Consider the following 27480-nt stretch of genomic DNA (forward strand, 5'->3'; position numbering starts at 1 on the left):
AACATATCAGATATATTCAATTTTGTATTATTTTGGAGAGTTTAGACTATTTTTTAAGAATAATGTTGATATGATACCTTCATTAAATTCTGGGTTTTTTGTAAGTGTCTGTTGTTTCTAAGGTCAAGTTACAGATCATACAAATTTTGGTAAAATTTTGAATACAATTTTTACCCATTGAATTATAGCTGAAATAATGAAAAAAATGCATTTATCTCTTTTATTATCTGAAATATTACTGAATGTTTTCTTTCAAAATAGAACATTTGTATAGATCATGTAGAAAGCACATAAAAAAAGGTAAATTTGTCTTAAAACAATCGAATCTCAAATCCCTAGATTTTTTGCAAAGGTTAATAATAATATAACAAGAACTAATACTGGATGCACAGATATGTGTATTAAACTGGTTTTTCAATCTTCCAAACCTCTTGCTTAACTATACTCATTCTCTGGTTTACCTTTTCAGATCAATCTTAATGAATTTAATTCAGTCACCAAACTATTGACCTCTAGCATGAAAAAATAACAAATTAACTAGAAACTCTAATTTGCCTGAATCTCACACCTAAATCACTTTCAGTAAAATTAAATACTATAACACTAACACATCTTGAGGAGGATCTCCTAGTTATCAATCTTTTAAGTTTCAAATATATTTTGAAAAATAATTTTGAAATTGCTTTAATACAACATGTACAAGAAAATATTTCACCTTGAAGTTTCAGTAGCAGAGACTATTGAAAATTTACCAATCTATTCTGATGGCTATGCTTTTCGTCCAATCATAACATTATGAAAATATTTTATAATTGTCTTTCTAAACATCACTCGTGCTAAAATTATTATAACCCGCATCTAGATATAAATTAATTTAGCATTTCAAATGTCATCTGTAAAAAGTTTAGTTTCCAAAAACAACATTTGACTTGATCTGAACCAAATGAGGATTTTGTTTTCGATCTTCCAAACACCATTTGTGCCAAGTAATTGGGATGAAAATGACAAAGTTCAAGGACGACAATGACTCCAAGTGATGGCAAAAGCAAAAGGTCAATTGTGCTAAAAATTCTAACCTAAAAATAATAGCTTCCTCAAAATTCAAAGCAACTGAAAAATTTAAGACGAAATTTGTTAGTTTATCAGAAGACAAACCATTTAAAGAAGACTGCGGAGTTTTAGAAAGCTCTATGACAATGCAGGGAGAGGAAAAAACATCATTTCTGCTGAAACACTTACATAGAATCATAGAAATGCCAGTCTGAAAATCTTAGTAAATTCCCTTTGGTTATAATACTCAAATGTTTTAACATTTTTTCAGTATCAAAGGAAAAAAAAGAAGCAATTGAATGAATCAAGTATAAGTAGTATAGGAATATATGAACAACAAATACATGTTGTAATATGTACATGCCCTTTTGTAAAGAAAATCAACAGTGAAAATAACAAAATACTTAGGAGCCAGCAAAATGACAAAAATATATTTTCATATCACTTCATGGAAACAGATTGTCTATGATTAAATGTAGAAGAAATAAGTTACCATATATCATTGTATATCATATATATATATTTTTATTATTATCTTTTTCAATTTTTACTATTTAGAATACATATTAATTTATAATGAAAACACATAAGATACTTGAGGGATAGAATAATAGAAGATTTATATCAATAATTCCTTAATTTATTAAACTTACTAATTTTTTTGATAAAAATCCTAAACTGAATTAGCAGTAAGCACTGAAAAGCTTTTCAATAACTAAATCTGATAATCTTTAAACAGCAATGGCAATAATAGCAATGATGCCTTGCAATATTGTTTAAGGATTACAAACCTGACGTCGTAACTACAGTGCAAAATCTTATTATTAAACTTAGTTTGAAACTGTTCACTTCTTGCCTTAAAAAAGATGGTGTACATGTATAAGCCACAGCAATTTCCAACAAAATTGGAATTAATTTCAATACAAATATATTCCATATGCAGCATATATTGTCCTATAAATTAAAGATTATGTATGTGTATTATTTGAAACTCGCTAGAAAAAATATATCATTAAAAATACAGACCCATGAAATAACACAGTGGATAACTGGAAAGGTATACAGCTTATCAACTTATCTTTTCTTTCCTCACCAGTTTATAAGTATTTTTCCTTTATAAATAGTTCAAACTTGACACTAGTTATTGATAATATATACATTTGTATGTTTCTTTCCAATGCTATATGATAATGTTTTACCTGTGACTGTCTAACAAATATTCCATGGTTATCTTCACAGGTAAAATAAGTCTTGCCTTGTACTGTACCATTGTTTTTACCTTTGGCTCCATCACAAATAACACCAATCCATTTCCCTTAAATAAGAATATAATACATTGTAAACACATCACACAAATAATATATATCTTCTTCTTTAAAATAAAAAAGTGATCAAGAAGGAGCCACATGTAGAGCAGGATCTGCTTACTCTTCTGGACCACCTGAGATCACCCTGTTTTTGGTGGGTTTTGTGTTGCTTTTATTTTCATCTATGAGTTTGACTGTCCCTCTGGCATCTTTTGTCCCTCTTTTATGACACAATCACAGATTTAAAAATTTATCAGAAAAACCCTTTTTTCCCAATATAGAAAGCTGTCACTGTATGTACATTTGTATTTGTAAAGTTATTTTATAATACCTAGCTTAAAAAGATTTTTATATTATGCCATACATGATGATACAGGAACCAAGACAACCACTATCACTGGAATACTAGTTTGGTTCCTGTCTTTGAAAGAATGTTACCAGATTAATCATGTTTGAGAGTGTTCAACACTCCAAATACATGGAGAGTTCTTAGTTTCAGAATATCAATTTATTTTATTAAGTATAAAGTAAGCACTCGTATTGTAACAAGAGGCTCTAAAGAGCCTGTGTCGCTCACCTTGGTCTATGTGAATATTAAACAAAGGAAGCAGATCGATTCATGACAAAATTATATTTTTGTGATGGTGATGTGTTTGTCATCTTACTTAACTAAACATTCTTGCTGCTTATAATTATCTCTATCTATAATGAACTTGGCCCAGTAGTTTCAGTGGAAAATGTAAGTAAAAATTTAAAAAAATTGCTAAAAATTGACTATAAAGGACAATAACTCCTTAGGGTGTCATTTCAGTCATGTTGACTTATTTGTAAATCTTACTTTCCTGAACATTATTGCTGTTTACAGTTTATCTCTATCTATTATAATATTAAAGATAATAACCAAAAACAGCAAAATTTCCTTAAAATTACCAATTTAGGGACAGCAACCTAACAACGGGTTTTCCGATTCATCTGTTTCATCTGAAAATTTCAGGGCAGATAGATCTTGACCTGATAAACAATTTTACCCCCATGTCAGATTTTCTCTAAATGCTTTGGTTTTTGAGTTATAAGCCAAAAACTGCATTTTACCCCTATGTTCTATTTTTAGCCATGGTGGCCATCTTGGTTGGTTGGCGGGATCACCGGACACATTTTTTAAACTAGATACCCAAATGATGATTGTGGCCAAGTTTGGTTAAATTTGGCCCAGTAGTTTCAGAGGAGAAGATTTTGTAAAAGCTAACGCCGGACGCCAAGTGATGAGAAAAGCTCACTTGGCCCTTTGGGCCAGGTGAGCTAATAAAATTAATACCTTTAAATACAATTAAAACATGATTTTTGGTGATTATTTGTGTTAAAATATTCATAATAAACTTACCACTGGAAAACAAAGTAGAACCAATGTAGGCAACTTTACCAGTAACTCCCTTCCCTACTACCTCCACTCTAGTTCCAACCTTTATGGGTTTTTCATCTGCCATGTTTCCTATTAATCATAATCTCAATAAATACATGTACATGAAATATAAATACTGAGTACATGTACATTATTCAAAACATTATTACATGCAAAATTAATAAAGTTTGCAAACTAATTGAGGCTGAATTTATTGAAAATTCATATTAAGATTTGTTTTCAATATTTTAATTTTTGTTACCTTAAAATCTATTGAAATTATATTTACTTTCCTTACCGGATTGAACTGGACCTCTAGGTTGAAATAAATGAGGTAAACCCCTTTCATAAATATCAAAATTGTGATGCCAGTTGTTTCCAACATTGTCTATATCTGGGACTACTTGGTCATTGATATTATAAATAGGAATGGTATCATCGATAGGTTCTGTTTCTGAGTCCTCGGACTCATTCCCTGAAGAATTGAATTCAAAATCATCACCTATTCCTTGATCTATTAATAATTGCTCGTACCGTTGAGCAGCCTGCTGAATTTCATCGGCTTCAAAACCGAAGAATTCCTCGTCTGAAGAATCGGACATTTCAGTTTTATTATTTGTTTACAGACGACATATTAAAATCACATGATATATTACATGTATTAAGAAGGGAACCCCGAGTTTTAATTGGATGATATAAGGTCAGAGTTAAAAATAAAGTGAAATGCGAATACACATTCTAACGTTCAATGCAAGTAATTGCGAAAACAGTTGTTGAGTATTTATTTATTAGAAAATTTTGAAGAACAACTAATCTTCTATGTGACACATACTCGGTTTGCCTCTTTTTATAACACATAAGCGTGTTATTAGCTATCATTTGTGAAAATATAAAATCGTAATAATATGCAAATGAGTTCCAAGAATCCTCAACCACCAGGAAAACAAGTGTTAGATGGAACATCGACACATGTTTTTAATTTGGATTCTGATTAACCTTCAAGACAGGATGTTTTTTTCCCACTTTATTTTACGTTTCAAACGATTTATTAAAAAAATAAAATCGTATATAAATGAGTTCATAGCTTCGAAAAATACACATTATTTTTACCGCAAGCACATGACATCACACATGACATTACGACCGTAAGAAACGGAATCCCCGTTTTTATTGGTCAACTGAAGGCCAACTTTAAAGGTCAATATATTTATATAATAGAATTGAAAAACAAAACAAAAATGGAGACTTGCATGCGGTCTCATTTTGGACTAAATAAATGTGTCATGGCCATTTACAGAAATAAATAAAGAAGTAACGAAGCAGCAATAAGGTTAGCGCAACCGAATCTGAAAACCACAACTTTCAACAAAATGTTGGATTATATTACCCCTGCATATCCGCATTTATATGCAAATAATCGCAAATGAGGTCACGGAATTGACATTTACAATTTTCACCGGAGAAGGCCTTTTTCAAAACGTAAAACATTGAAATAAACAGCTGTTGAACACATGTTGCACCACGGAGGACGCCATTAATTTCTTCCCTTTAAGAATGACGTTTCAACAGTATTTTTCTTATTTTAAACAGTACGATTACACCGAACAAAGCATAAAAACAAATTTCAAAATACGTTCAATGACTACGTCCATTTTCCCTTGCATGCGCCCCGCCATTTCGTTATGAAACTGATTTAAAAAAATACCGAGAAATTATGCCTCAAAGCATCGTTGGGCCAACGTCAGGCGATGCGTTGAAGCAACGTCGGGCCAACGTCAGGCGATGCCTCAAAGCAACGTCGGGGATGAAAGGGTTAAACAAGCAATACAATAATTGTGTTATAAATTAAAGATGAGACTTTATCCTGATGGAAGCATATAGATGTCAGAAGGGCTGATTTTTCGTCTATTACATTTTACTCTACTGAAAAATCTTCAACAATTGGAGAACTGATAGAACTATTACAGTGGTAATTTTTTCTGGATTTTAAATAAAACATCTGATTTCCCCAAAATTTGTACATCTGATAACAAAAGAGTATGACAATACATAAAACAATCACCTTCTTATTGTTTTTTGTTTCAATGTCTTAATTTTTTAAAATCTATTGTGACATGAAGTGCAAGGAATTTTTACTGTCAGAACCAAATATTTTGTTTAAGTATCTGTCACATATTATTTGAACATAAATCTTGAAGTATTAAGCCAATCTTGGTAACTTACCCACTTTAAGAAGTAAATAGTGGCATCATTTTGATTCATGAGGGGGCAACACTTTCAAATTCTAGGGACAGGGTCAGGAGTAGAGTACTGTATTTTATTAAGACTGAAAAATCATTGTCATCTTTTGCAACCAGACCCCCCCCCCCCCTCACTTAAAAGTAATAGTAGACTTCTTCACTTAAAAGTTACCATGTTTAACCCCACCACATTATGTATCTTCGTGTCTGTCCCAAGTCAGGAGCCTGTAATTCAGTGGTTGTCGTGTTATGTGTTACATATTTGTTTTTCTTTCATTTTTGTACACAAATAAGGCTGTTAGTTTACTGATTTGAATTGTTCAACATTGCATTGTCATTTTTGGGCCTTTATAGCTGACTTTGCTTTAAGAGCTTTTTTTTATATATGAAACTCAAATGAAAAACACCTAAATGCCTTGTTACAAATTCACAAAATTTTGAATTTAACAAAATTATCAACACTTTTACCAGTATAGGAAACAAAACAAAATCCAGAATCATGTACCCCCAAAAAATTGGGGTAGGACAATTTCAGAGGGGCGGGCGGGGATTAAAATACACACAGAATTCACTACAACTTTTTTAAATTGCCCTTTATGGACTTGTTATCACCATATTTTGTTTTAAAATACAGGAAGGCAACACATATACTTCAAATTCTAGACTTTTAGGAGTTGAAAGAAAAATAAGACATGTCTGATAGCTGATCATGCACTGTCCCAGTCAGTGTCTGACCTGTGAATAAATGTGAGCATTCTGTAAATTGAATACAGTGGGATGTAGAGAAGAATTGTTGCAAAATAAACTACACTGACCTATAGATGCAATCTATTCGTAAAATGTTTAGTATTGATAATCATTGATCAAAAATGCTCAGCTGTCACATCTTGCATTGCTCATAATTTATTTTAAGACCGCTTACATCATACCAAAAATATATGTCAACTTTCATTTTATAAGTAGTTTTCTATCAATATGATAAAAGTTTCAAATAATAAAGACAAATAAATAGATAGTTGCATTTATGAAATAATCTTAAATAAGAAAATGATAGTTTTGAAATGAATTTCCGGGACCGAAATACTTATTTTCTTTTTTTTAAGCACTTAAGCGGCAAAATGTCAAGTCAGCAGGAAGGTGTGAAAATACAGAAAAAATACTTATTACACACACACATTACATTTATAAAATACTCTTAATGGATTACTAAAATTGCTTAGATTATTTATGAACTTATATTGTCATAACTGACATTGAACCTTTAAAAAGATGTCCTTGGGTAGGCTGTGTTCCCCAAACCAAGTCAACACTCTCTCATTTTATTGCAGTTTGTCTTTAATTTGTTGCCATACCATTTATTGTTAGTGCTAACAAAGTTATCTTATCTTGTCTCAATCATTACAGTTCAACTAAAACATAAAAGCAAAGATGAAGTTGAAAAAAAACTACTTGATCAAGGTTTCTTTAACAGTTATGGTTTAAGGTATTTTGATATTTTGAGTTAAGCAAATTAAATTTATGTTTGATAGTATGTCATATGTTGGGGTCTCATTGTGGTGTTCTGATTCTGGATCCCGTTTAATGTCTTGTCAGATTCCCGTTTCCTGCTTACACTATGTACATAAATAATTCTCATTTGTTTTGTAATTTCCTGTGTCCTGCTAGACTTCATTTCACGTTATCACGGCACAATAATTTGACTTTCAGGTGTCACGCTTGGACACCAATGAGACCCAATATGTTGTGAAGATAACACTATTATTTCTGGTAAGGGGGAAGGTTGGGCATTTTGGCACCTGTTAAAATGTTTTAACCCACTGCATTAGTTTGCACTTGTCCTTAGTCAGGAACCTGTTCAGTGGTTGTCATTTGTTGATGTGGTTCATAAGTGTTTCTCTGTTTCTCATTTTTTTATCAGTTTATATATAGACTATTTTTTTTTAACCATGTGAACAGTTTTACACTTTATAGCTTGCTGTTTGGTGTGAGCCAAGGCTCTAGTCTATGTTGAAGGTCATGAAGGTTGTACTTTGACCTATAATGGTTTACTTTTACAAATTGTGACTTGGATGGTGAGTTGTCTAATTGGCACTTATACCACATGTTCTTATACATGATCCCAAAGATAATTTCAATTATTAAACCTTAATTCCAAAGCTCATGTACTGTACACTTCTTTGCATTCCTGCAAATTTCCTAGGTCAAAATTCTTCTATTGCCTCACAGACACAGTAAAAAAAAATTACAGTAAGACCATGACTGTAAAATAGATAAATGTCATATCTTCTTTTTTAGCTCACCTGGTCCGAAGGGCCAAGTGAGCTTTTCCCATCACTTGGCGCCCGTCGTCGTCCTGCGTCCATTGTTGTTAACTTTTACCAAAATTCTCCTCTGAAACTACTGAACCAATTCAAACCAAACTTCATCTGATTGATTCCTAGGGCATCTAGAATAAAGTTTGTGTTTTAATTCCCATTTCATCAAAAAACATGGCCGCCATTGCTAAAAATAGAACATAGAGGTAAAATGCAGTTTTTGGCTTATAACTAAAAAATCAAAGCATTTAGAACAAATCTGACACGGTGTAAAATTGTTAATAAGGTCAAGATCTATCTGCCCTGAAATTTTCAGATGAATCAGACAACCCATTGTTGGGTTGCTGCCCCTAAATTGCTAATTTTAAGGAAATTTTACTGTTTTTGGTTATTATCAAAATGTTCAGTTGACCCCTTTAGGAGTTATTGCCCTTTATAGTCAATTTTTAACCATTTTTCGTAAATCTTAGTTAACTTTTACAAAAATCTTCTCCTCTGAAACTACTGGGCCAAATTTTACCAAACATAGCCAGAATCATTATTAGGCTATCTAGTTTAAAAATTGTGTTTTGTGACCTGGCAAACGAACCAAGATGGCTGCTTTGGCTAAAAATAGAACATAGGGGTAAAATGCAGTTTTTGGCTTATAACTCAAAAACCAAAGCATTTAGAGCAAATCTGACACAGGTAAAATTGTTTACCGGGTCAACATCTGTCTGTCTTGAAATTTTAAGATGAATCAGACAACCCATTGTTGGGTTGCTGCCCCTAAATTGGTAATTTTAAGGAAATTCTACTGTTTTTGGTTATTATCTTGAATATTAATATAGATGGAGATAAACTGTAAACAGCAATAATGTTCAGCAAAGTAAGATTTACAAATAAGTTAACATGACTAAAATGGTCAGTTGACCCCTTTAGGAGTTATTGCCCTTTATAGTCAATTTTTAACCATTTTTCGTAAATCTTAGTTAACTTTTTCAAAAATCTTCTCCTCTGAAACTACTGGGCCAAATTTTTCCAAACATAGCCAGAATAATTATTAGGCTATCTAGTTTAAAAATTGTGTTTTGTGACCTGGCAAACCAACCAAGATGGCCACTACGGCTAAAAATAGAACATGGGGGTAAAATGCAGTTTTTGGCTTATAACTCAAAAACCAAAACATTTAGAGCAAATCTGACAAGGGGCAAAATTGTCATCTGGTGAAGATTTATTTGCCCTGAAATTTTTAGATGAATTTGCTGCCCCTAAATTGGTAATTTTAAGGAAATTTTGCTGTTTTGGGTTATTATCTTGAATATTATAGAATAGATAGAGATAAACTGTAAACAGCAATAATGTACAAAATGTACAGCAATTAAAGACTAAAAAATAAGTCAAAATGACCAAAATGGTCAATTGACCCCCGAAGAAGTTATTGTCCTTTATAATCAATTTTTAACAATTTTCATAAAATTTTGTAAATTTTTACTAAAATTTTCCACTGAAACTATACGGACAAGTTCATTATAGATAGAGATAATTGTAAGCAGCAAGAATGTTCAGTAAAGTAAGATGTACAAACACATCACTATCACCTAAACACAATTTTGTCATGAACTGTCTTCTTCCTTTGTTTAATTCATTACCAAGGTGAGCGACACAGGCTCTTAAGAGCCTCTAGTTTTTTTAGAATCTGGTGTTGAAGCAGGATCTTTTATAATTCCTTTGTATTCATTCATATCTTGTATAAAACTCCAGACAATTTAAATCTTAACATATATTGTTTATGCAACTGTCTATTGTTGGAGGCCTTATTCAATCTAATGCATGCTGGTGACCTTCTGCTGTTGTTTTTTTATTTGGTCAGGTTGTTGTCTCTTTGACACATTCCCCATTTCCATTCTCAACTTTAGGTGCATTATAGTAATTCTTATCTTTGAATTGCTGTCTCATTGCATTGATACAGTACTAGCATGACAAGTGTATCTTCTTTTATTCATCATGTTTATATCCAATACAATTTACATGCATTGAGTATATTTAAATTCATTTAAAATTTAGGAGATGTGGTATGATTGACAATTGACAAGTAATCACTAGAGTTTAAATGACGAAGAAAAACACAATTAATTAATTTTCTATCTTTGGTCATTGAGAAAGACTTTTCTGTTTACAGTAGATGATGGAGAAACTGAAGGAAGTAAGAGAAAACGACATGGTATGCTCAAAATGTATTATGGGATTGAAAAGTCAGGAGGAGCTACTCTTGATCCATGTGACATTAACGGTGCTCATTTTGAAGCTGATAGTTACCTTTCCAACTTGATTAAACAAAGATCCCTAACAGAATTAATGGATGAAGAGACAAAAATGGTGACTCAGATTCGTGCACTGGATAGTGACATGCAAACCTTGGTCTACGAAAATTACAACAAGTTTATTAGTGCTACAGATACTATTAGAAAGGTAGGCAACTCATTTGAGGAAATTCTTAATAATCATACAAATATAAAAATACATATAGTTCATTGAGTATTTAGGAATGCTATCATATAGTGTCTGTAAAATCAGAAATTATTGTGGTGTTTTTACTAATGCATAAAAATTTAATTGGATATTGCAAGTCATCAATGACTTTAAGAGTACCCAATGTGAATGTTTTAGTATAGCCTGATCATGTGTTTGATCCAAGTTTAAATTCATTCGGACTTATTATATATGTTAATTTTATAGATGAAGAATGACTTTAAAAAAATGGAAGATGAAATGGATCATTTAGCAAGCAACATGGCAACGATTACAGAATTCAGTGGAACCATTAGCAACACTTTACAGGATAGGAGACAACACATAACAAAGTTGTCAGGTGTACATGCTCTTCTTAAAAAGGTAAAATCTTAAATTTGCATATATGACAACTGTATTGGTGTATTTTGACACTTCAAATTGTATTTGTGAATAGAAAAAGATAACTTTTATGTCTTTTCATTTTACCTCTATCATCTGTCCCATGAAATTTTGTCACATTTTATCACAGGAACTATAAATTAGACATCACTGAAATGTGGTATCAAGCTTCATGCTAGCATGCTTAATGATATGATTGGTTAGCAATAGCTCACATTTAATCTTGAAAATTTACATTATGATGACATAAACCTGTTGCAATATTTATAGGTGGTGTGACACAAACAGTTAGAATATTATACTGGTATACAGCCAAAAGATAACTAATCAACTTCAATGTTTATTAAAGGGGAGATCATACAAGCCAGAATTCAAAGATAGGTACTTGAAGGTGATTCAAGGTCATGAGGCCAAGAGTTAAAAATGATCACTGTTTTATATGAGTAATCACTGTGTTACATGATGATTCTCTACTCCAGCAGGGGTGATTTGGAACAGAATCACATTAAGTGTACTGAATATAAATTATAAGTCAAAGACAGGTGAACAGACCAACAAAAACAAAAGCATACAATACAAACACCCATCAAAACTGATATGTATATGGAAATTTAACAGAATTTTAGGTAAAAATGTAGTTCCAACTTATTTTCTAATGTTTCATTTTATTTGTCATTACAGCTTCAGTTCCTTTTTGAACTCCCAGCAAGATTAAACAAATGTATAGAAATGAAAGCTTATAGTGCAGCAGTTAGGTTAGTTTTATAATTAGTTTACAATTATTTAATGTTTTTTTGTCTATTTAGCTCATCTGGCCCAAAGGGCCAAGTGAGCTTTTCTCGTCACTTGGCGTCTGTTGTCCTTCGTCATTAACTTTTAAAAAAAAATCTTCTCCTCTGAAACTACTGGGCCAAATTGCACCAAACTTGGCCAGAATCATCATTGGGGTATCTAGTTTCATGTGTCCGGTGACCCGGCAAACCAACCAAGATGGCCGCCATGGCTAAAAATAGAACAATGGGGGTAAAATATAGATTTTGGTCTATATCTCTGAAACCAAAGCATAAAGAGCAAATCTGAACAAGTATAATTGTTTATCAGGTCAAGATATATCTGCTCTGAAATTTTTAGATTAATTTGACAACCCATTATTAGGTTGCTGCCCCTGAATTGGTAATTTTTAGGAAATTTTGTTGTTTTTGGTCATTATCTTTAATATTATTATAGATAGAGATAAACTGAAAAAAAGCAATAATGTTCAGCAAAGTAAGATCTGCAAATAAGTCAACATGACCAAAATGGTCAATTGACCCTGGAGTTATTGCCCTTTATAGTCAATTTTTAATAAGATTCATAAAATTTATAATTTTTATAAAAAATATTTTCCACTGTATAACTACTGTGCCAAGTTCATAATAGATAGAGATAATTGTGAGCAGCAAGAATGATCAGTAAAATAAGATCTACAAATACATCATCATCACCAAAACACAGTTTTGTCATGAATCCATATGTGTCCTTAGTTTAATATGCACATAGACCAAGGTGAGTGACACAGGCACTTTAGAGCCTCTAGTTTATGTTTGTGTAAGGACTAACAACACCATGTTTTATGTGCATATATTATCAACACTATATAATTCATTGGATAGACTGGATGATCTTGTACAAATGTTTGTAACAAGAAACTTTATTTATTATAGATATTATACTAAAGCCAAGAGAATCCTACACCAGTATCAGCATATGGCAAGTTTTCAAGGAATAAATGAGGATTGTAACAAGATTATTCATCAACTTTGTGATCATCTGAGAGAACAGTTTAAAGATAAAGAGGTAAGCAAAATTTCAAAGAATTTTCTAACTATGTCCTATATGATGAAATTGAGAATGGAAATGGGAAATGTGTCAAAGAGAAAACAACCCGACCATAGAACAGACAACAACAGAAGGTTACCAATAGGTCTCTAATGCAGAGAGAAAGTCCCATACCTGGAGGCATCCTTTAGCTGGCCCCTAAACAAATATATTTATCTATTGCTAAGATTGCAGACAATTTTGAATAAGGTGGGCTGACATTTGTAAACCTGGAATGCAAATACTTAATCTGTCACATAGTATAATAAAAAAAAATAGTTTAAAATAATAGTACTGTTATAGTTTTGAAGTAGTAATCTAGTAAAAAGATATATACCAGAATGCAAGTGATAAACTCAAAACTCTCTTCTTGATATTTTAATGAATTTTTATATGTATTTGATGCTTTTCAATCTGATAAATTTGCTGTTTATTGTCCTTTACAGTCCTCAGCAAAGGACCTGGCACAATGTGTAGATCTATTACTACAGCTTAATGAACCAGCGGAAAAACTATGTGAAGAATTTTTATCACAGTAAGTTATTGATATGTGATTATTTGTTTTTTCCAGTTTACATAAAATATATGCAATTTTAAAGATGAACTATTTCTAAGGATGTGTCAGAGAGCAATAACTTATTATCATAGTTCCGCAGTTCTGACAGGCTCGAATAAATCTTCTATTTTTGCAACTTTATTAAAAAAATTATGGCTCTTATCATAACTCCTCCTTTGATTTGGAAATGTTAAACATGCTTTTCATATAATCTTATATTACAGTGCACGACAGAAGATAGATGAAGATTTACAATTGTTAGACAGGCAGATAAGGTTACAAAGTGGAGAAGAGATCAAGTCTGAAGGAGAAACAGCTGCCCAAGCTTACCTGGCCACCCCTATGGTAATAGATATGTTTCTGTAGATTTTCAATTCTCTATCTTACCTGTTAACTTTCTTAAAAAGTATCTTGGTAAATCATGTTGTATTTCTTATAATGTATACTGTATTTATTTCTACAAAATGGACACATTTGATTTCACTGAAAAAAGAAAAAAGAATATAAGAAATCTTATATTACATAGGAAGATCAACACATTTTCATTCATTTTAGAAAATATATTTAATTTCAGGATGTGTTAGAGTTTGTTGATACTGGGTGTAATGGTTTCCTTAGTAACATATGTTTAGTCATAGCATCATATAATGACATGTTCCTATCTAAACCACAAGAAGAGTAAGTTGTATTAACATCTATAAAGTTCTTTAAGAAATCTATCTTTTACCAAAAGTAGACATCTACATGAGTAAAAATGAACCACAGTTACTAAAGACAAATGCAAAAGGATTGTTTGTTTATAACGGGAAATTGATTAAGTATATGTAAATCACAAAGATATTTAGTGGGGGTAGGCATAAATCCTTAATTCAATAGATATAACAAAAGAATACTAGTTTAATTTAAAAGTAAAATAGTGCTACTTTGTTCAACACTTAAATATTAGAAGGGATTTAAGCTAAAAGAAAACACCCACCAGTAACTTTCTATAAGACAAAATCTGTAATTTTCTTGAGAAGCATTATATCAATACAAGGCTTTTTTTAACTGCTTAATACAGGTTTGTAATATCCATTAGGCAAATTATTAAAATATTTTGGAAAATATAAAACAAAATTTGAGCAACCACTTCTTGTCAAGAGAAAACATGGCGGAAAGGCAAACAAACTTTTGAAATGACTTTAATTTTCTTATTTCATACTTGTTGTACTGTATAATCTGCACACTAGTCTTGTTAAATGAATTATGATTTTTTTAAAAACTACAGATTTTACATTGACAATTTTTGGTTACTACACCCCTGTCAATGTATTTACAAAATTGCTTATCATAACCCTAAATATATTTTATTGAATTTCAGTGAAAATATGGATGCAATTGCTCTGAAGAAATTAGTCTTTTTTGTTAATGAGTTAATGGAAAAATATTTTAATTATGTGCAAAGAAGAGTCAGATTGGAGGTAAGAATAATTTTTTTGTTCATTAGTTGCCTTTTTTTGCTAATGCAGTGCAAACCAACCAACAATCATTCAATCATTAGTTTGACAAGTCTTGAAGAATTAAAAAAAAAAAAAAAAGGAGACAAAAATTAAATTGTATAGAACATTTAATTAAAGAAATTAAAGAGAACATGTAAACGTTCTTATTACATGTAACTGAAAGAAAGTGTACCCTTTTGAAACTTTCTTTAAAGATGACTACAAAGATATTGATTATACAGGTAATAAAATGACATAAAAACTGCTAGATTCATTTCAGAATTTTGGTATGCATGATTTGAGATCATAACTGAGATAGAAATGTAAAAATCTAACCCCAAAAATGATATCTTCGCTGTGATTTTGAAATGCAGAACAACAATGAAAGTGCTGCTTATTTGCTTTTGTGTGTTCTGTGTTGTGGATGTACTGATTTTGTGTCACAGATGGATACCCAGTAACCTTAGGTTTTCTTTTGTATACTCTTATTTAATACCAGAAATGGAATTTGACAGTATATTTTCAATGTATTGCTCAATTTATGTAAAATTTAAGTTACATCTTTTCTCCTTTTTGATTGATAAGGAATGATGTTTTTGTAGAGAGAAACAGGGGATAATACTATACTTGTCAGATCTTTGGACAGGTTCCACAGAAGACTACAGGCTATGAATAAACTCTTACCTGACACTGACTTTTCCAGGTACATATTTATATATACTGTAAATTCAGAAATTATTGCGTGCATTTACTATTGCGATTTTGTCATTTTAGACTAAAATGCAATTTTAATTTTTACGATTTTGAGAAAAATCCTGTTAAATTCATATGAAATATTTAAAAATGCGAGTTTCATATTTTCCAAATTATTGCGTTTACAACTCAGTCGCATTTTTTGCAATAATAAAAACCTCGCATTTTTTTCTGAATTTACAGTATGCTGCATTATTTCTTATTTACTAAAAGAATTGTTCACATCATATTCACCACTGCAACTATTTTGATACATTATATGAAAATGTTCAATTTATGCAAACAATTTTTACCAAACACTGAATGTAATAAGGATTAAAATTACACATATTTTTCAGGAATAGCTCAAAAACGTCAAAAGCAATTTAACTGAACATAAATACAAGTGTCATTCCTAAATTGTTTTTTTTTTATTACAGAGCTGGTACAGATATAGTTTCTAAAGCAGCTAAAGACAGAGTTTACCATTATCTTCAAAGTTTAAAACAACACTTTTCAGGTATACATTACAAAATTAGGGCATGATGTAAAGATTTTGTCACCAGACTGAATGTTGTTTTTTTCTGTGGGTGTTTTTTCTTTCTCCTCAATGAATGAACAAGGATCTAAAGGGTTCCTATGTTAAAGCTTCTGTTGCATTATCTGTTGCACATTTGATTACAGATGGGTCAATCACAGGATTTATTAGTAATATCAACCAAGGGTCGTGCCTGTTATTATTGAAAAATATTGTGTTTTTATTTTATATTTTTGGATTTGAATATTTTTTCTAAAAACAAAAAATCATTTGAATTTTAAAACAATACCAGGAAACATTTATTACATTTCAAGTTTTATCCTTTATTTCTATAATTTTGATCTATTTTTATTCAGATTGTATGACAGATGTCAGACAGAATTTGGCTGCTCCAAGAACTGTAGGAAAACATGACAGTAACAGTTATCTAAATGATTTACTGAATAATACACAGACAGCCGTTGTCGACCAGATCAAATCTGTACTCAATAACTTACAGGTAAATGTACTGAATAATACAAAAGACTGCTGTAGTTGATTGGATCAAATCTGTACTCAATAACTTACAGGTAAATTAATTGAATAATTCATAAAATGCTGTGGTCGACCAGATCAAATCTGTACTCAATAACTTACAGGTAAATTAATTGAATAATTCATAAAATGCTGTGGTCGACCAGATCAAATCTGTACTCAATAACTTACAGGTAAATTAATTGAATAATTCATAAAATGCTGTGGTCGACCAGATCAAATCTGTACTCAATAACTTACAGGTAAATATACTGACTATTATGCATACTGTAATGGGGTTACCAAATCTGTGATGATTGATTGATTATTGTTTGCTTAAAAGGATTTTTTTGTATTCATGTCTTTTTTCACTCAGGATTCTGATTAGATATAGACTATTATTTTGCATTTTTCTTTATTGCAGGCATTCCTTGACTCAGACATTACATTTGCCATGAAGCCATACTTCAGGGGACCATTTTGTGTTCAGGGTGTAAGAGAAGGTTTGATTGTGGCATTCCTTAATCACATCTCTTCAACTTGTCTAGTAAGTCTTTATTGGTTTGGTATCGCACATCTAATTGAAAAAAAATGAATTACTTGTAACAATGAAAAAAATGTACACAGTTAACTTTATCTTAGATTTTAATCGTTATAATGCTGTGTTTATGCAGTCAGAGGTAATTGATTAAGGTCCTGGAGTTCTGATACTTTATGCTAAGATTAAGAATAGCAATAAAAACCTATTTCTTACTGCTAAACAATGCTTTACAATGGTTCAACAAACTCAACAATGACTGTATTACACAACTCAATGATTGTGTAATATTCATTCAGACATTCCCATTTTCAATCCAGAAAATTGCCTAGCAATAAGAGCACTTTGAATTAAAATGAAAATTGTTATTTGTATAGCTATATATTTAATATATTATATACTGCTAACAGACTTTGTTAATATTTATAGGAATTTTGTGAAGACAAAGATAAAGGATCAGCTCCACCAGCGTTGTTGTTGATTTTGTCCAAGTTGTGCATAGAATTTGAGGCTTCTACAATATCATATTTGGTAATTTTATAATTTCTGATATATATTTTTTTTCCTTTTAAAAATAAATATTTTTAAGTATTTTATCAACATGATAGTTTAGTTAAAGTTTCAGCAGTTGGCTTTATTAGGTATTTATTGTCGTATTTCTAAATTATGAACTTTGTAATTTTTAGATGAACATTTAAAAGATAATATTTTTGTACATGTATATCATTTAAAGATCAAAATTTAGTCAATGCCATTATTAAATGGAAATGGTTGATCAATATAACTAGATGGTTTTCACTTTTGTAATGTTTAAGTCTTTATTTACAGCTCACATTGACAGAAGAACAATTTATGATGACTGAAAGATTTCCTGTTACCTCGGTTACAGATCTGTGTAACAATGCTAAAGATGCAGCACAAAAACTACTGAATCATTTTGTCAAAGTTCAAGGGTTGTCAATTTCACAGGTAAAATTATTTCTTCTTTACTGATGACCATTTTTCTTAAAAAAAGAGTATATTAAAAGGATTGGGTTGACCAAGCAAAATTGCTATTGATAAAACATTAAAATCAATGGTTGGTCTCAGATTGTTAACACTCCTTTTCATTTATAAATGTATTTTATCAGAATTATGATATTTTATTCCTTAAAAAAAGATTCAAAGCATGTCTCATAATGAGTCATGTGTTATCTTTATGAAATTGTTGCTTCAAATTTGGTACCATTGAAATATGCTTTGTAATATATATGTAATTTTAAATTTATATCTTCATAAAAAAGATTGCATTTATTGCAGTCAATACACTACCCCGTGCTTCAGGTTTATGCTCTTATAATATACTAGATTATGGAGTGTGTGTCCGAGCGAGAACTGCTCTAGTTCATAACTTGAGAGTTAGAGGTATAGGGGGAGGGTTGAGATCTCACAAACATGTTTAACCCCGCCGCATTTTTGCGCCTGTCCCAAGTCAGGAGCCTCTGGCCTTTGTTAGTCTTGTATTATTTTTTTATTAGTTTCTTGTGTACAATTTGGAAATTAGTATGGTGTTCATTATCACTGAACTAGTATATATTTGTTTAGGGGCCAGCTGAAGGACGCCTCCGGGTGCGGGAATTTCTCGCTACATTGAAGACCTGTTGGTGACCTTCTGCTGTTGTTTTTAGCTCACCTGGCCCGAAGGGCCAAGTGAGCTTTTCCCATCACTTTGCGTCCGGTGTCGTCCGTCGTCCGGCGTCATTGTTAACTTTTACAAAAATCTTCTCCTCTGAAACTACAGGGCCAAATTGAACCAAACTTAGCCACAATCATCATTGGGGTATCTAGTTTAAAAAATGTGTGGCGTGACCCGGTCAACCAACCAAGATAGCCGCCATGGCTAAAAATAGAACATAGGGGTAAAATGCAGTTTTTGGCTTGTAACTCAAAAACCAAAGGATTTAGAGGAAATCTGACATGGGGTAAAAATGTTTATCAGGTCAAGATCTATCTGCTCTGAAATTTTCAGATGAATCGGTCAACCTGTTGTTGGGTTGCTGCCCCTGAATTGGTAATTTTGTGGAAATTTTGCAGTTTTTGGTTATTATCTTGAATATTATTATAGATAGAGATAAACTGTAAACAGCAATAATGTTCAGCAAAGTTAGATATACAAATAAGTCATCATGACCGAAATGGTCAGTTGACCCGTGAAGGAGTTATTGTCCTTTATAGTCAATTTTTAACCATTTTCTTAAATTAAAGTAATCTTTTACAAAAATCTTCTCCTCTGAAACTACTGGGCCAAATTCAATCAAACTTGGCCACAATTGTTATTGGGGTATCTAGTTCAAAAAATGTGTCCGGTGACCCGGTCCACCAAACAAAATGGCCGCCACTGCCAAAAATAGAACATAGGGGTAAAATACTGTTTTTGGCTTATAACTCAAAAATCAAAGCATTTAGAGCTACTTAGACATGGGGTACAATTGTTTATCAGATCAAGATCTATCTGCCCTGAAATTTCCATACGAATTAGACAACCCTTTGTTGGGTTGCTGCCCCTGAATTGGTAATTTAAAGGAAATCTTGCTGGTTTTTGGTTATTATCTTGAATATTATTATAGATAGAGATAAACTTTAAACAGCAATAATGTTTAGGGTGCAATCAACAGTTTTTTTCTATGACGTCATATTTTGAGGGACCATCTATAATTGACCCTTAGTGGTGTTAATGTTAATGAAGATACTTGTATAAAACTAGATATCATTAGAATCAGAATTTTCTCTAGTTTATAATGAAATAAAAATAAATTGTACTTTTAATAGCACCAAAAAGTTTTATCCAGAGAAAATGGGATAAACATTGCCTAATCTATGCATAAAAAACATGAAATCAGGCCATGTGCACACCCATGCAGACATGATACATGCACATTTTTCATATTCAAAACTGTATGAATTTCATAGGTTTTTACCTGGTCTTTCTAAAAATTTATGCTTCAGGCTACGTTCGCCTGCTCCGAAAAGAGTTACAGTGGGTGCAAATAAGTGTTGCACTTTTCACTGCCAAAAAATCAGGATGTTTACAGTTTGTCTCCCCTTAAAACATGTGTATTTAATCTAATTTTTAAAAATTATTTTAATCATTCAACCTGTTTGAATTGAAGCTATTTAACTTATTTTTACAATCAAATATAAAAAACATGATACTTTTTTACCAATTATGTTGATAAAAAGGGACTTCCCTCCAAGTCTATTTTTAGTCGGGGAATAACCCCTAGTTTTTTATACGAAACTGTTTATTGCACCCTTAAGCAAAACCTTGTATGCGATATATAAAAACTTCTCAGTTTTTATGAATCTGTACACAATACCGATTAAAATGATGTCTTACTTTAAGGATTGTGACCCCGAATGGTGAAACTACAGCTAATTTTATATGTCGCTTAGTTGTGGTATTTTGGCCAGTGGCAAATAGTTTAACTGGCATATTCCAAACATTTCCTGTATCCTATTGTCATCAGTTTATTTAAAAAGAAAAAACATAAAATTGGGTTTCTTTTGAATAAATAGAATAAAAACTGTAAAATAAGCATAAATAAAGTTACTTTAAACCTTTTTGTCCCTATTATTATATGAACTAAGTTGTAGCTGAGTTGAGAAAACTATTGTAATAGTGTATTTCTTATATATGATACTTGGAGCCTTTTAACTATAAAAAGTACAAAAAATATAAATTAATGAAAAAAAATCCATGTTACACTAATCAGTAGTACAGGCCAAAGAAGAAAAAATCAACACTTTGCATGTGCAACTTTTGGTTCCATATATAGGAGAGAATTAATAAAAGTATCATGACGTCGCAATAAGCTGGAAAACTTCAAAATTTGAACAGAGTCTGGTTTTCTTATATCTGGTTGCTATGTACAAATCTGTAATATTTGCATTAAATATACCAAACTGATGCTTTAAAATTAATGTACACATGCCATACAATATTTTTCAGAATTGTTTTAGTCCATTCACCCACACATTTCTATGCGAAAACCTCACTATATTATATGTTTGTCCCTTTAAGGGTGCAATCAACAGTTTTTTTCTATGACGTCATATTTTGAGGGACCATCTATAATTGACCCTTAGTGGTGTTAATGTTAATGAAGATACTTGTATAAAACTAGATATCATTAGAATCAGAATTTTCTCTAGTTTATAATGAAATAAAAATAAATTGTACTTTTAATAGCACCAAAAAGTTTTATCCAGAGAAAATGGGATAAACATTGCCTAATCTATGCATAAAAAACATGAAATCAGGCCATGTGCACACCCATGCAGACATGATACATGCACATTTTTCATATTCAAAACTGTATGAATTTCATAGGTTTTTACCTGGTCTTTCTAAAAATTTATGCTTCAGGCTACGTTCGCCTGCTCCGAAAAGAGTTACAGTGGGTGCAAATAAGTGTTGCACTTTTCACTGCCAAAAAAACAGGATGTTTACAGTTTGTCTCCCCTTAAAACATGTGTATTTAATCTAATTTTTAAAAATTATTTTAATCATTCAACCTGTTTGAATTGAAGCTATTTAACTTATTTTTACAATCAAATATAAAAAACATGATACTTTTTTACCAATTATGTTGATAAAAAGGGACTTCCCTCCAAGTCTATTTTTAGTCGGGGAATAACCCCTAGTTTTTTATACGAAACTGTTTATTGCACCCTTAGCAAAGTAGGATTTACAAATAAGTCAACATGACCGAAATGGTCAGTTGACCCCTTTAGGAGTTATTGCCCTTACAGTCAATTTTTAACCATTTTTCGTAAATCTTAGTTATCTTTTACAAAAATCTTCTCCTATGAAACTACTAGGCCAAATTAATCCAGACTTGGCAACAATCATCTTTGGGGTATCTAGTTTTAAAAATGTGTCCGGTGACCCGACTATCAAATCAAGATGGCCGCCACAGCTAAAAATAGAACATAGGGGTAAAATGCAGTTTTTGGCTTATAACTCAAAAACCAAAGCATTTAGAGCAAATCCGACATGGGGTAAAATTGTTTATCAGATGAAGATCTATCTGCCCTATAATTTTCAGATAAATCTGACAACCCATTGTTGGGTTGCTGCCCCTTTTAAGGTAATTTTAAGGAAATTTTGCTGTTTTTGGTTATTATCTTGAATATTATTATAGAAAGAGATAAACTGTAAACAGCAATTATGTTCAGCAAAGTAAGATTTACAATTAAGTCAACATGACGGAAATGGTCAATTGACCCCCTAAGGAGTTATTGTCCTTTATAGTAAATTTTTAACAATTTTCATAAAATTTGTAAATTTTTATTAACATTTTCCACTGAAACTACTGGGCCAAGTTCATTATAGATAGAGATAAATGTTAGCAGCAAGACTGTTTAGTAAAGTAAGATTTACAAACACATCACCATCACCAAAACACAATTTTGTCATGAATCCATCTGCTTCCTTTGTTTAATATTCACATAGACCAAGGTGAGCGACACAGGCTCTTTGGAGCCTCTAGTTTTATTTGGTCGGGTTGTTGTCTCTTTGACACATTCCCCATTTCCATTCTCAATTTTATTATGTCATCAAGTTCCACCAAATATATATTTGAATCATAATTGCAGATGTTACGCAAGAGTGTGGAAACCAGAGATTGGTTAAACACAATAGAACCTCGGAATGTACGTGCTGTTATGAAACGAGTGATTGAAGATATAACCGCTATAGATGCTCAAGTTGGACAGCTTTATGAGGAGGGTGTTAGGAAAGAGCGAAGCAGTGATTCTAGTCGTAGGACACACCCACATAGCTATATGGGGTCTGCAGCACTGAGGAAAGGAGGCCAGTGGAACTATGCTCCTAGGTAGGAATACAAGTTTTCTCATTTCGGGTCGGATATAATAAGAATATCACATTTGTGAATTCAGGATTTTGCAACACAATTTTAGAAAAAAGTGTCCTCTCTTCCTTCCAAATGTTCTAATGGTGGCTTTTATATTCTCTAGGGGTATGACATTTTGCCATCAAATTTGTAATCAGATAAATCCTAAGAATTCGTAGATGGTTAATTAAAAAGTTAATAGATTTTTTTTCTATATCACAAATTTCTAAACAAGAAGTAGCTTTTATGATAAATTGGTTATTGAAAATGAAGGCAATACAAAATATTATAAGCCTCCAAATATAAAGATACTTTTTGTGATTTCCACTTACATGTATATCCAAGCTGTTTTCCCTTCTCTTTTTCAAGTATTGATAACAGTTTGATGAGTAATATACAGAAGCTGTTCTCTGAGAAGATAGAGATATTTAGTGCTGTGGAGTTCTCTAAGGTGTCAGTTCTCACTGGTATTATAAAGATCAGCTTAAAGGTAAGTAAAAAACAGAAGAAGTAAGCTTGAAATAAACATATATAATATAGACCTTAAAAGCAAATTGACAGACACATTATGACCTTTTTCATGTTCATGTACATAGTGAGAGTTTATATTTTGTACTTAACACTTACAACTCTTCTATGTTGTTAGAGACACACAACGAAAGACCAGTAAAGAATGTTTTACAAATATTTTCATAAAACTTAGCAAAACATGTATTAAGACACCAAATGTGTAGGGTTATTCTAGAATTAAGCTAATCAGTAGTCTTCATGAGACATTAAAATATTATTTTAAAAGAATATTACAAAATATTGGGATTCAAAGAATAAAATAGCTTGAAAATAATGTTTTTTTTTTTTTATTTCAGACATTCCTTGAATGTGTTAGGTTAAGAACATTTGGACGATATGGTTTACAACAGATACAAGTAGATACCCATTACCTTCAATTATATTTATGGAGATTTGTTTCTGATGAAAAGTAAGATTTTATATTAATAGTAGTTTGGGAAGTGATAGATCAATATTTGATTTTGTAGTAAAAGGTCTTTTAAAAGGATTTATACAATACATGTACAAAAACACTATATCATCTTTTGTATTATGTCGAATCACGGAATAATTAAGTCAAATTTGTTAAGTCATACTCATATTATATCCAAATTGTAATTGTAATTGAGAAATGTATGGAAATTGTGTAAAATTTAAATTTAATTTGATGAATTTTATTTTTACAATTACTTACAAAAAAAAAGGAAAGGAGAATAACATTTTATGTTTTAACAAAAGATGTTTATGATAAATTATGTCAGGGCAGAAAGGGAACTGCAGGATTACAGGTCTAAATTTATTTTTGTTTGTTGTTTTTAGCCTTGTACAAGTATTGTTAGATGAGATTGTATGTAGTACAGTACACAGATGTCTGGATCCAGCCATGATGGAACCTAGTGTAAGTATTGTATAGAAAAAAAATGCAATTTGCCAAAGGCTGGTACAAATTTAAAATACTTGAGCAAAAAACTTATTGATAACCATCAATAAAAGCTACACACCAAACAAATAAAAACAACTAAAAGGACACTATGCCTTTGTTTGCATTGTCACATTTACCATATTCAGTGAACGCAAAAATTTGGATCAAAACCCTAATTTGGCATAAACATTAAATTGCCCACTTCCGTCCTGAAATACATTTTACTCTATTTTCAAAGAGAGTCAGTGTTATACATTTGATAAAAATATAGAAATTTATGGAAATGCCTTACTCTTTGTACTTTGTTTCAAAGACTTTATCCAAACCAAGAATCTATATTGCTTCATACAGAGGAAAAATATGTTTTACTTTTATAATAAAGTGTATATATGATATGGCTTTTTAAATATCACTCTCTGTATCAACCCTCAACCATAGTAGAGCCCTAGGGATATCATGGTGTCTTAGGTTGATATGTGCATGATTTTAATAAGGCTGTTCACTATTTTCTATCTATTCCATGCTTTATTTCCCTTATACACTTTATAGTTAATGTTAATATTATGCTTTATTTTCTATTTTAGGTTATTGATCTCATATGTGAACGAGGATAGACAGAAGAATAAAGAAGAACTGTTGTGAAAATGTCAGAACATTGGCATTATTCTTCATTAACCTATTACACATAGCTGTTTTGTGATTCAAATAATATTTATTAACAGATATCAATAAATTATTTTATGATACTCTATGTAGGTTATATGGTTTTTATCCCCTGGAAATCAGTAAAGAGGATAAAGTGAAAAGATCTGTCTGTTTCTGTGGAAGACCTTCTTTTGGAATTTGAAAAAAAAAATGATTATGCAACAGTTTATGTAAGATAATTGACCAAATTATTTGGCATGAAAGATGCAAGAATAACAAGTGGAATTGTAAACTGTTGCTCAGATATGATTCCTAAGATTTTTCTGAAATTATTGACAACCCATCTTAGAGCTATTGTAGCTGAAATTTCTATTTTTATTTAGTAAATATCTATTTATAAAAAAAAACAAAAAAACAGAAAAATAAATCAATGAGAGCAAATCCAACAATTATAAACTTTGTCAGCAGGTCAGTGTAAATTTCCTACTGAATTCATAGAAAAATGGGACCGCATTTTGTATAATGACATTTTATTGCAAATCTACAAATTTCCAAATTGTCAGCTATCTTTTAAAAAGAATTATTATACCTCAGTAGGTTTTTTCTATATAAAAAGTAATGAAATAGTTCTGCTATTTCATTCCACAGAACCATTTGCCAGTCAATAGTTTCAAAGACTATTGCCCCGGTTAATAGTTCCATAATCATTTTTCCCGTACCTTTTCATGCTTACTTTTCATTGGATTATTTTGATGTCATTGACAACTCTGCTTGCTTGCGTATGATTTGCAACGTCACACTCACCTTTATATTGTAAACAGTGGAATCTGTTTGTGTTGATTGTAATTTCCCTTACAAGAAGCAATTATAAAAGAGAAAGAAAATTTTCAATGAAATGTTTTAAAAAAATCTAAAATATAGTACCTTATTCATAATATGGGTTCGCTGTCCGTATATTAAAAGTGAATTAAATTTGCGCTTGTCGTAATTAATTATAAGAACGGAAAAGTTTAACACAAGTATTTCTAGTCTTGATTTAAATTAATGAAATATTTATAAATACAAAACAAATTATAAAAAAAGGATAGTTCATCATGTGAATGTATAAAAGTAATGTGACATTTTTCTTTTCTTTCAGATGATATATATACACTTTTAAAAAAATAGTTATTTGGTATATAAAAACACTTAATGGCTGTTTTTTTCAGTATAATAAAACACCTAATGACTTGTTGTACGGGTAATAGCAAGTTTGTTGTCCCTTCGCATACCAACTATTGCTCTTGGCTTTGCCTCGAGCAATAGTTGGTATCTCAGGGACAACAAACTTGCTATTACCCTCTCACCCAGTCAATAGGTGTATACTATTGCCCAGAATGACCATTTTATTCGTTTTATGGATGTTAGATAAGAGAGCAACAATTTATGGCAAAAATGTTCATCGAAATCAGATTTTTAAATCATTACGGTTGGGATTGCCAATTTACCCCTGAGATGAGTTATTGACTTTAAATGATATTTTTTTGTTTTTGTAATTGCACAATCTACAACAGATAAAAGAAAACAAAAAAGGGGAAATATACTCATCACAGTCATTTCTACAAATCAGGCATCATGGTCTTGATTATCGATCAATTTCTTAGTCCTTACAGACGTAACAAAAAAAAAACATTGATGATTTGTTTATGGCCGTAAAGAGAAGAGAAGACAAGCTTTCTTTATCAAAATTACCAGACTTTATAATCATAAAATAAAATTTAGAATGGAAATGGGGAATGTGTCAAAGAGACAACAACCCGACCAAATAAAAAAACAACAGCAGAAGGTCACCAACAGGTCTTCAATGTAGCGAGAAATTCCCGCACCCGGAGGAGTCCTTCAGCTGGCCCCTAAACAAATATATACTAGTTCAGTGATAATGAACGCCATACTAATTTCCAAATTGTACACAAGAAACTCAAATTAAAATAATACAAGACTAACAAAGGCCAGAGGCCAGAGGCTCCTGACTTGGGACAGGCGCAAAAATGCGGCGGGGTTAAACATGTTTGTGAG

The 27480-nt window shown here is 31.3% G+C and overlaps 2 protein-coding genes across 5 annotated transcripts in view; one reads left to right on the forward strand and one right to left on the reverse strand.

Annotated features, from left to right (window-relative positions):
• LOC134716168 (dynactin subunit 1-like) overlaps positions 1 to 6913 on the reverse strand; it is a 44202-nt gene extending 37289 nt beyond the window's left edge. For all 3 annotated transcript variants that reach the window (XM_063578968.1, XM_063578967.1, XM_063578966.1), the window contains exons 1-3: positions 6812 to 6913; positions 3739 to 3846; positions 2250 to 2365 (exon numbers count right to left, since the gene is read on the reverse strand). In XM_063578968.1, coding sequence (XP_063435038.1) covers positions 2250 to 2365; positions 3739 to 3841 — 219 coding nt within the window. In that variant the 5' untranslated portion in view covers positions 3842 to 3846; positions 6812 to 6913. The remainder of the gene's footprint in view (positions 1 to 2249; positions 2366 to 3738; positions 3847 to 6811) is intronic.
• A 188-nt stretch (positions 6914 to 7101) lies between these two features.
• Positions 7102 to 25529, forward strand: LOC134716169 (vacuolar protein sorting-associated protein 51 homolog). Of its 2 annotated transcripts, none has more exons than XM_063578970.1 (20): positions 7102 to 7133; positions 10476 to 10762; positions 11030 to 11185; positions 11885 to 11958; positions 12907 to 13039; positions 13507 to 13595; positions 13841 to 13961; positions 14191 to 14294; positions 14977 to 15076; positions 15697 to 15797; positions 16267 to 16346; positions 16721 to 16863; positions 17302 to 17424; positions 17845 to 17946; positions 18244 to 18384; positions 23053 to 23291; positions 23679 to 23799; positions 24176 to 24288; positions 24678 to 24756; positions 25365 to 25529. In XM_063578970.1, the coding sequence occupies exons 1-20, from the start codon at positions 7115 to 7117 to the stop codon at positions 25392 to 25394; spliced, it is 2355 nt and encodes a 784-aa protein (XP_063435040.1). In that variant the 5' UTR covers positions 7102 to 7114; the 3' UTR covers positions 25395 to 25529. The 2 variants fall into 2 exon arrangements, with proteins under 2 accessions (XP_063435040.1, XP_063435039.1); XM_063578969.1 differs by having other exon boundaries at positions 7106 to 7133; positions 10473 to 10762.
• The last annotated feature ends 1951 nt before the right edge of the window (positions 25530 to 27480 follow it).

Source organism: Mytilus trossulus, chromosome 4 (assembly GCF_036588685.1).
Source record: "Mytilus trossulus isolate FHL-02 chromosome 4, PNRI_Mtr1.1.1.hap1, whole genome shotgun sequence".
Lineage (NCBI taxonomy): Eukaryota > Metazoa > Mollusca > Bivalvia > Mytilida > Mytilidae > Mytilus > Mytilus trossulus.

What these genes read in the sequence shown, in the direction of transcription:
- LOC134716169 (XM_063578969.1), top strand. An exon ending in CTTACCTGGCCACCCCTATG is followed by an intron (nt 13,962 to 14,190) that starts GTAATAGATATG and finishes ATTTAATTTCAG; the next exon opens with GATGTGTTAGAGTTTGTTGA. An exon ending in CAGCCATGATGGAACCTAGT is followed by an intron (nt 24,757 to 25,364) that starts GTAAGTATTGTA and finishes TTTCTATTTTAG; the next exon opens with GTTATTGATCTCATATGTGA.